This window comes from Triticum urartu, chromosome 5A (genome assembly GCF_056163025.1).
Source record: "Triticum urartu cultivar PI428250 chromosome 5A, HENAU_Tu73, whole genome shotgun sequence".
Classification (NCBI taxonomy): domain Eukaryota; kingdom Viridiplantae; phylum Streptophyta; class Magnoliopsida; order Poales; family Poaceae; genus Triticum; species Triticum urartu.
Window position 1 is genome coordinate 619132445 of NC_141877.1, and position 9821 is coordinate 619142265.

Genomic DNA, 9821 nt, shown 5'->3' on the forward strand with positions numbered 1-9821 from the left:
TTTTTGTAGCAAAAGACAAGCCTGGACAAACTCTTATATAAAGGAAAGCGCTCCCGAGGACACATGGGAATTATTGTCAAGCTAGTTTTCATCACGTTCATATGATTCGCATTCGGTACTTTGATAATTTGATATGTGGGTAGACCGGTGCTTGGGTACTGCCCTTCCTTGGACAAGCATCCCACTTATGATTAACCCCTCTTGCAAGCATCCGCAACTACAAAAGAAGTATTAAGGTAAACCTAACCATAGCATGAAACATATGGATCCAAATCAGCCCCTTACGAAGCAACTCATAAACTAGGGTTTAAGCTTCTGTCACTCTAGCAACCCATCATCTACTTATTACTTCCCAATGCCATCCCCTAGGCCCAAACAATGGTGAAGTGTCATGTAGTCGACGTTCACATGACACCACTAGAGGAGAGACAACATACATCTCATCAAAATATTGAACGAATACCAAATTCACATGACTACTTATAGCAAGACTTCTCCCAAGTCCTCCGGAACAAACGTAACTACTCACAAATCATATTCATGTTCATAGTCAGAGGGGTATTAATATGCATAAAGGATCTGAACATATGATCTTCCACCAAGTAAACCAACTAGCATCAACTACAAGGAGTAATCAACACTACTAGCAACCCACAGGTACCAATCTGAGGTTTTGAGACAAAGATTGGATACAATACAAGAGATGAACTAGGGTTGAGATGAGATGGTGCCGGTGAAGATGTTGATGGAGATTGACCCCCTCCCGATGAGAGGATCGATGGTGATGACGATGGTGGTGATTTCCCCCTCTCGGAGGGATGTTTCCCCAGCAGAACAGCTCTACCGGAGCCCCAGATTGGCTCCGCCAAGGTTCTGCCTCGTGGCGGCGAAGCTTCGTTCCGTGAGCTTGCTTATGATTTTTTCTCGGATGAAAGACTTCATATAGAAGAAGATGGGCACCGGATGCCTGCTAGGGGGCCCACGAGGCAGGGGGCGCGCCCCCACCCTTGTGGCCAGGGTGTGGGCCCCCTCTGGTAAATTCTTTCGCCGGTATTTTTTATATATTCCAAAACGTGCTCCCGTGAAGTTTCAGGACTTTCGGAGTTGTGCGGAATAGGTCTCTAATATTTGCTCCTTTTCCAGCCCAGAATTCCAGCTGCCGGCATTCTCCCTCTTCATGTAAACCTTGTAAAATAAGAGAGAATAGGCATAAGTATTGTGACATAATGTGTAATAACAGCCCATAATGCAATAAATATCGATATAAAAGCATGATGCAAAATGGACGTATCACTACACCCCTTAGTTTGCTACGCTCTTTCTCCTTTGTAAGTCATGTCCGAACCTAGTTCAAATCATTGTCCGACTCCCACAAGTATACATCAACCAATCACCATGCCATCGTAAGTGCACGTCTTTACTATATCCAGCCTCGACGCTCGCTAGACAATAGCATGTCGACCCAACCAATGATGTAATCTACCCCTACCTTATGGTTGTTTTCTCTACAATAACATTGATGGCATTTATGGGGATGCACTTACTTGAAGTCATGTCTCCTCAACCTTTTTGCAACTTGGCTGCCTTGGATAATCCAAAGCCACCAAGTAACCACCTCCTTGCATGGCTCATTGCATGCCCATAAGGAGAAAGGCGACAAGTGGATGGCGAAGAATCAAGCCTTGCATTTAGAATCGTCCCAATGGCAAGTGAAGCATTCACAAGAACGCCCGCTACCAACACCAAAGACTGAGGATTGCCAAAAACTACTTCCAATATCCGTGATAAACTTGTTGCTCATATAAAGTCCATCATTATGCTAAAACATCATACCTTAAGGCAATCCAAGTGGCCAGAGTGCCACAACGGACTTTTGGCTTCCACTTAAAAAAATTTCATGCACCAACACCTAGCCGCCACAACACAACACTCATAACAAATTAACAGACGCCTAAAGAAGCAAAAGAAAAGCATGGGAAACAAGATGACTTCAAAGCCCATCACCTTCCTCACGTGCCTCTCTTTGCTCGCCAAGCAAGCATGAATGGTTCAACTCCTACTTCTTTGACAAAGGGCAAGGTAACAACACCCCCCCCCCCCCCCCCCCCCCACACACACACACACACAAAATTTACGAGAAATGCCCTCAAGACCTATCACAAAAGGATAGTGACCCTTAGGCGAGCAATAATTTCTTGAACTATCAGCCACTGTGAGAGGCCTCTATATGATCAAACTATTAAGTCTTCAAGATGTTCTACGAGTTCTGACCAGAATAGTGGCCACTCTCAAAACCACGTCACATATGTGTAGCACCACCTTAGTGATAAAGAAAATATACGCTTGACCATTTCTACATTTCTACAGTTTCAGTGTTTCATCACCTTCAGAATGAAAAACTAAAAATACAGTGGCTGTGGAAAAGCAAACATGCATGAAAGTATCAAACACAAAATTTTCCCGTATTGTTCACGAAGTAGCGGCAGTAGTGGCTTTGCCATCAGTTGCAATGGCGACGCCGTGAGATCGAAGGTGTCGCACAAATTCGTCAATGTACCTCTCCTGTCGTTGGGTATTAGCTACGACCTCTTGCATCTTCGCTGCACCTGCCACGAATCTCATCCTTGCCTCTCCGTCAACCATGACGTCCCGGACCGCGCTCGCGATGCCATGGCGGTCGAAGGACCCATCGCTCTCGTCCCTCGCCACCTGCAACCCCGCCTTCTTCGCCTCCATTTGGCGTGCATTCGGACCTTGGTCGCCGAAGATGGGTAGCATGACGAGAGGGTGGCCGAACAGGAGCCCTTCGATCAGCGAGTTCCGGCCGCAGTGCGTCAGGAACCCGCCCACGGCGGCGTGCGCCAGGATGCTCATCTGAGGAATCCACCCCGTGGTCACCAGCCCCACCCCGCGAGCGCGCTCTTGGAAACCCGGAGGAAGCATGTCGGCGCCGTCGTCCAGGACGGCGGCGCCGCTGGGCTTCCGGAGAGCCCAGAGGAAGCGCGTCCCGGCGAGCTCCAGCCCGAGGGCCAGCTCGTGCACCTGCTCCAGGCGCAGCGGCACTTCGCTCCCCAGCGCCACGTACACCACCGAGCCGGGCGGCTGCGCGTCCAGCCAGCGCACGGTGGCGTGCTCTGCTGATCCGTTGGTGCCGTCCGCACGGCGGCCTCCGTCGGATGACGGTGGCAGAAGGCCGAGTGGCACGACCGGCATTTCGAGGAGCTTTGGCACCAGCGGGAAGGACTCGGGCTCCCACTCGACGCAGCTCCGGATGACCGCGAGCGCGCACCTGTTTTTCGTCAAGTGCCAACGCTGGACGGTGGACATACCCGACGCGCCTTGGTCGTCGTACATGGGTGCCGTCTCCTCCGTCTCGTAACGGGGGCGGGTCACAGCGCGCGGTCCACCGTGCGGGTGGTACGCGGCAGCGATCACAGCAGCGGTCGGTTGAAGCATCGCACATGGAACCTGGTGAACCATCGAGCATCGAGCTATTTGAGATGTGCATTTGATGGAATGGGTCAATGGAAGTATGGAACCAAAGCGATCGAGCAGCGCGCGCGGCAGATGAGCCGAACCTTGTGCTGGACGGCGGCGGCGGCGACCCAGTGGTGGAAGCAGTCGGCGATGACCCAGTGAGGCCTGGTGGCCTCGTCGGCGCACGCGGCGGCCATGAACTCCGCGAAGGGCGCGGCGAGGCCGTCGAAGGCCTTCCAGTGGAGCTCCCGCTGGTGGTCGGGGACGTCGTTGGTGGATTCGGCGCCGTCGGGGAGGCCGTCGACGCGGGGCAGCGGGAGCGCGACGAGGTCCACGCGCGGCGCCGCGGCGGGGCGCAGCGGCGGGAGGCGCGCGAGGTTGCGCGGCGTGGAGACGTAGGACACGCGGTGGCCACGCGACGCCAGCCGGTCGGCGAGCTCCAGGTACGGGAGCATGTGGCCGAAGGCGAGCCACGGGACAATGACGACGTGCAGCGGCTCTGGCGATGACTCGGCGCTGTCCATGGCGGGGATCCGGAGCTAGCTCGGCCTGACGACGGGCTGTGCGGCGGCGAGAAGTCAAGAACCGGCAGATGGGTGGTGCTCTGCTCAGATCGGAGTATTTTGTTTCTTATTTTCCGCAGTGTCGAACGTTAAATAAGCTCCACGCCACACACGATCCGACTAATTTATCGCCATTTGCAATCTGCAGCCACACCAGTACGATACTGCTGTGTAGAGTATGTCCAGTGGGCCCAGGGTGGCCCCCCCATGATCCTCGACGGAGTGTATTGTTCTAGATTGAAAGGCGGAGCTATGGTATGCAATTTGCGTACTCTCGAAAAAAAAAAGACAACATGATACAAAGAAGAGTAGTATATGAGAATAACATATTTATAGTTATGATCTATTTTAAATCCTAAAACCTAAACTCTAAATTCTAAACCTGAAGTAATATACGTTGACGATTTAGATTAGCTGCTACTTTGATGTCATGCATGATGCATCGGTAGATCTAGCAGGCCATGTGCTATTTCTAAGCTGCTGTCTTTTTTTTGCGATTATCTAAGCTGCTGTCTAATAGTAGAAAATAAGTACGCACGTCACATGTACTCTACGTACCATAGATGATGGGAAACAGCCTTTAAACTCACGATCATGAGGGATATGGTTGGTGACAATTTTGGAGCCACCAGCCCACTTGTAGTGTCAGACCGACCGATCAAAGTAACCCGGAAAAATGATCGTGGTCATCACCTGCACCATAGAGGCGTTGACGACAACAACCCAAAGCGTTCAAGTTGCTTTGAGATGCGAACCAATTTGTGTCTGGATGGCTAGAGGAACAGTGGTATTTTCAGTTCATCAGGGTTTCGTCGATGACGAGGCACCTAAGTGACTTCGTAAATCTCAAGATAATATGCCGGCTCAGTCTCTCGAGTGTGCTCATAGAGGTAGGGCGTGCATGTGTGCGCTCGTAAGGATGAATGTATGTGCGTTTGTATGAGTGCTTGCGTCTGTATTATGTCTAAAAAAAATTGCTTTGAGATTATTATTATTTTCCACGGGAAAGATGTTCTGGGCGTGTTTAGTCGTCTGTAGCCACTGGCCATGCTTTATAAGAAAAACAGGCCAGACTGAGTCGAGCTTGGTTGACCAAAAAGTACAGAGATGATATAATCATGTTGTTTGGTTGTCTGTATGGTGGTTGATGGGGTTTGACAGCATTCAAGCTCACACGTTTTGTAGTTTCGGTTCCCCATATGCGATGTGAGAGAAGGATGCAGCCTGACACGAAGATGGAAATAATTTTTCTCACCTCGCCGTCCGCACGCGAGCCTGCATGAGTGGAAAGGACTAATTAGTCAGTTCCACCTCAGCCTGCCCCTGGTGTGCCTTAAACACTATGCGATGTAGGAAACTGATGCGAGTCAAGCAACCAAACACCAGACAAAGTAAAAGATTCCCTCCATATTCTGTCTACCAACTACCTTGTGGGCAACCAAACAGACCATTTGATATTCGGTGCGTGTGCAGGGTAGCACATTGCGTTAGCTCAGTGTTTGATGTCCTAGTCCTCAAGTGCTTTCCCAGGCATCTTCAGCCTTGTAAACATGAATTTAACCCTATTTTGTTTGATTTATAAAGCTCTCCTTTTACCATAAAATTGGATTCACACTCCCCAGCCACACATCAATGAGTTTTACAATTAACTTTTGATTGCATTCATAAATCTTAAAAATCAATAAACTTTGAACAATTTATAGATTGTGAGAAAACGTTTCCAAATGTTTTATTTCAATTTTCAAGAAGTATGAATTTTATATATGTTTCACTAAATTTCTGGAAGGATCGGTAGTTTGAAATACACTTTTTTGAAGTTTAGTCTCCATTAAATATTTTTTCAATCATTCCACAGAAGTTTTAAATCCAAAAGTTAAATTTAAATTATATATATATAATCAAACATGCGAAAAAATATCTTTTTGAAATGTAATGTAATAATTAAATTTGATTGGAATCTGACTATAATCATCAAAATTTGTGTGATTATGTTTTTTTAATCTCACTTTTTAAATATATTTTTGATTCCGCGAATATCATACAATAATTTTCTAATTATGTCAAATGAAATTTTGCCATTTCTAACATTTTAGGAGAATATTATTTCATATTTTCAGGAGAATATTATTTCAGATAGGTTTCAATCAATTTTATAAACACTTTACACAAATTTCAATTATTTCATTCATATTTAAATCAATTAAAAAAATAATTATTCTAGCCATGTCCAAGTATATAGGCTTAAGTGTATCATATGTTATTACGCAAGCTTGGGCCGGCTATTGAGCTTTTTGGACCCATATGTGTCTTGGGTCATGTACACAAGCATTAGCGCACCAACCAGGCTTAACCAGAGAGCAACACCGGCTTATAAGAGAAATTTGGTCATGTCGCACAAAAGACATCAACTTAACGTCTAAATCTAGAACATATGATTTTTTTAGTTCTCGGAGCAGACGTGAATTAAACCCTTATAAATCGTAACTAGCAAAATCTCTTGTGTTGCTATCAAGCCACAAGAAACCGGGATTTGGTTTTATGGCACCCCCACTGTAGAAATGAGTTGGATTTCTGCTTTTATTAATACAAAACATAGATGTTGTTGTTAAATAATTTCAACTCAAAAAATAGAGGTGTTATAATTTTCAAATTCTTCTCCTACTCAATCCAAAAAATTCACTTCAAAACTAAAATTTAGTGAGGCGGTTTGGTAACAACATCCGCCTCATGGTCAAAATTAATTAATTAGTACAAATACCAACAGCTTGTCCAAAAAAGGTAAAAGCAGTTGTGTGACATGTGGCATGCAAACTAATGCTCCGCATGCGAAATCAGATGAGAACAAGCTTGAGAACTGGAGGGAGAAAGGATCGCAGAAGACGGCACATGTGCCTGACCATGTTTGCATCTTTGCCGCAGAGGTCTTCCTCTCCTTGAACATATGGAGAAACTGAAACTAAGGGCATGTACAATGCATAGTCTTAAGGTGATGCCTCGCATGCCATGTAGGATCGGATATGATGTAAAATAGGTTCAGATAGGGAAGCGGGATCCTCTTCAGGAGGCGGACGCTTGAAGAGAAAAAGCGTGGTCGGATGACAAAAACTGGAAAGGTTGGAGTGAAAAGTAGAGATGCATGTATACTAGAGTCTTTATTTTCTATTTCTTAATGAGGCCCACTACTGGTAGCTTGCATTGGGGAGAAAAATAGATATAGATGTCTCAAATTACTTTTTGTCATGAGACATATGTTAATGGTATCCATATGCCACCATTGTACATGCCCTGAGGTCTCTTTGATGATATCAATAACCACCACCGAAAGCTTGTCAACCTTGTGCCTCGGCTCAGACACGATGAATTGTATGTGATTGGGCTCGTCCCTACTCACAAGAGGGAACATGGGCACAACATTGCGAGGGAGAAGACGCTTAAGGACGACGAGATACTGAAATTTTTGAGACGTGATCACCGCTTCCTTGTGTCAAACATTGTCTTCTGATGATGCCTGAGTATGACAGGTTATGGTGAAACTAGAACTAGCAGCAAGCGGGCCAAAGAAGGCGTCGTCGTCATGGGCAACGTCGACAAACTTGAGCTGATTGCCCTCTTTCCCGGCGACGCACAGGCTGCGGTACATCTCATGGGTCTCTCCGCTTCGTGAAGAATTCCGAGTGCGGTTGTTAATAGGCAATCGGCTATAAGAGATGCTACTTCGCACTTTGTTTCGAGTGCATCATGACATGGGTTGTAGGACATGATGCCTCCTTGGTGGCAATCAACCCAGATCACGCAGTCCTTGGATATGATGGTAGCATCGGTTGACCATGCGGTCAGATCGGTGAATTCCTCCTTGGTATGCAGGATCGGCAGCGTCATGATCTTCCACTCGTCCATGGCAACATCATCATGAGAACCATCAGTCGTCTTCCATGGAGGGGAGCGGAATACGCATAGTTCTGCTCCCATACGTGCCCTGCCCTTTGCTGAAAGATCAAACTTGGCCAGCTGCACCACGGTGAAGTCACCGTCCATGCCGCAAATGTATTCCGATGGTGTCACGATTGAAGTGGCGTTTCATGGTCGCACCCTTGCCCCACTGTTCGATCACCATGGGTTCGGTGCACGCCGCCGGGAGTCGCTTGGGCGCGCCTCCGGTAAGGATCCCTGTAGGTGTCTGTGTCGGCGAGGCTCACCTCGGAGGTGAGGCTGAGCAGGAGGAGGTCCCCGTGGGCCGACAGGAGCTCGGTCCCCCTGCCCCTCTCGTCGTGGTTGCGTGGACCGCGCAGCCAGTGCACGTAGAGGCGGGAGAAGGCGGGAGGCGCGGCGGGGAGCAGGGCGACGGTGAAGGGGTCTCCCAGGGAGGTGACAGAGTTGGCCCTGAGCGGCGCGACCGCCTTGCCCGGGAAGGAGCCGTCGTCGGCGTCGTCCCTGTGGAACACGAAGCGCTCTAGCATGATCCATGAGGTCTCCGTGGGCGGGCCGTCTGCGGACCAGTAGGTGGAGGAGGGCAGAGGACGGGGATAGATCGGCCAGAATGAAGATGTATACATGGCCATGGATCGGCGAAGACGAAACGAATTTCGGGGTATTAGGGTTTGATGAAGAGGCGGCGGCGGACTGATCGCGTTGTAGTTTACGTCTTGAGACGGATTATATGCATGGAAGAGTCAATTACGCCCATGGTAATAGAACTTGTCACAAACGGTCACTTCGGTACTAGAACTTGTGGTATACATTAAACTGATGCAATAAATTGGCTCAGACATACAAATACGATGCAACCTGAGCCGCTGACTAGGCGTACCATGGGGCCCGCTGTCATCGCCCGGAAGACGAAGACTGGCCGTATGGCCTTTTTTTTTGCGGAAACCCTCTTGACTTTTTTTATTTCTCGCAAAAAAGAGCACCTCCCGATGTTGGAGAAGTAACATTTTCATTTTTTCTGAAAAAATGACACGTAAAACAATTCCTTCGAGTCTCGAGCCAGCGACCTATGGTTATCACAAATTCGGCCGTAGCCACTCCATCGGTCCAATCATCTTTTCCTCTACGGATAACTATGTATTTAAACGCAGACACTCTTGGAGCCAAAATGGGTCTATGCGGCCCATTTGGACCTGCTCGTTTCTTTTGGAAATTTCTAAAAGGTATGTAAATTATAACCTCAGTAATAAAAATAAATTTCAAATATTTTTGGAGTATAAATATTATATAAATACAAACAAAATAACTTTTTTCAAATATTTTTGGTGTATAGTTCAACATTTGTATAATAAAAAATATTCATAATTTAAATTTTAAAATGTTCGTATGAATATTCAATCTTGTCTACTATGTAAATTATAGATATTTTATGAATATAAGTCATGAATGAAAATTATATACAAGTGAATATTTAGTAAATTTTGTATTCATCATTTTGTTATTTAAATATAAGCTGCACATGTATATATTTTTGTATCCATTAAACATGTTTATTTAATAAATAAATAAATTTACTTATTTATTTAACATTTTTATATAATACATGGGTGTATATTTAAAAGTTTTTATTTACTAATCACCATATTTATGTATAATACTTATATTCCCACAGAAACGTATAACATTTATAACACACGAATATTTGAACATTATTTTTATTACCTACTTTTCCATTTTTTTAGAATTACTTACTTTTACAAATGTATTAAAATAACTTTTTTAGGTGTATCTACTATATCTAAATAGCGAGCACCCACTACTAGGAATTCTCTGCCTTCTCCTTGCACCACATCA

At 46.1% G+C, this 9821-nt stretch overlaps 1 protein-coding gene and 1 pseudogene across 2 annotated transcripts; both read right to left on the minus strand.

Moving 5' to 3' along the window:
• Positions 1-522: 522 nt before the first annotated feature.
• LOC125511093 (UDP-glycosyltransferase 91C1) lies at positions 523-4135 on the minus strand. Of its 2 annotated transcripts, XM_087522071.1 has the most exons (3): positions 3579-4135; positions 2558-3468; positions 523-1185 (listed from the first exon to the last, which is right to left on the minus strand). In XM_087522071.1, the coding sequence occupies exons 1-3, from the start codon at positions 3999-4001 to the stop codon at positions 1176-1178; spliced, it is 1344 nt and encodes a 447-aa protein (XP_087378197.1). In that variant the 5' UTR covers positions 4002-4135; the 3' UTR covers positions 523-1175. The 2 variants fall into 2 exon arrangements, with proteins under 2 accessions (XP_087378197.1, XP_048532335.2); XM_048676378.2 differs by lacking the exon at positions 523-1185 and having other exon boundaries at positions 2229-3468; positions 3579-4134.
• Positions 4136-6871: 2736 nt separating this feature from the next.
• On the minus strand, positions 6872-8075 carry LOC147973422 (uncharacterized; annotated as a pseudogene).
• Between the last annotated feature and the right edge of the window lie 1746 nt (positions 8076-9821).

What these genes read in the sequence shown, in the direction of transcription:
- LOC125511093 (XM_048676378.2), bottom strand. Translation starts at nt 4,001, where the DNA reads ATGGACAGCGCCGAGTCATCGCCAGAGCCGCTGCACGTCGTCATTGTC. An exon ending in CCGCCGCCGTCCAGCACAAG is followed by an intron (nt 3,469 to 3,578) that starts GTTCGGCTCATC and finishes ATGGTTCACCAG; the next exon opens with GTTCCATGTGCGATGCTTCA.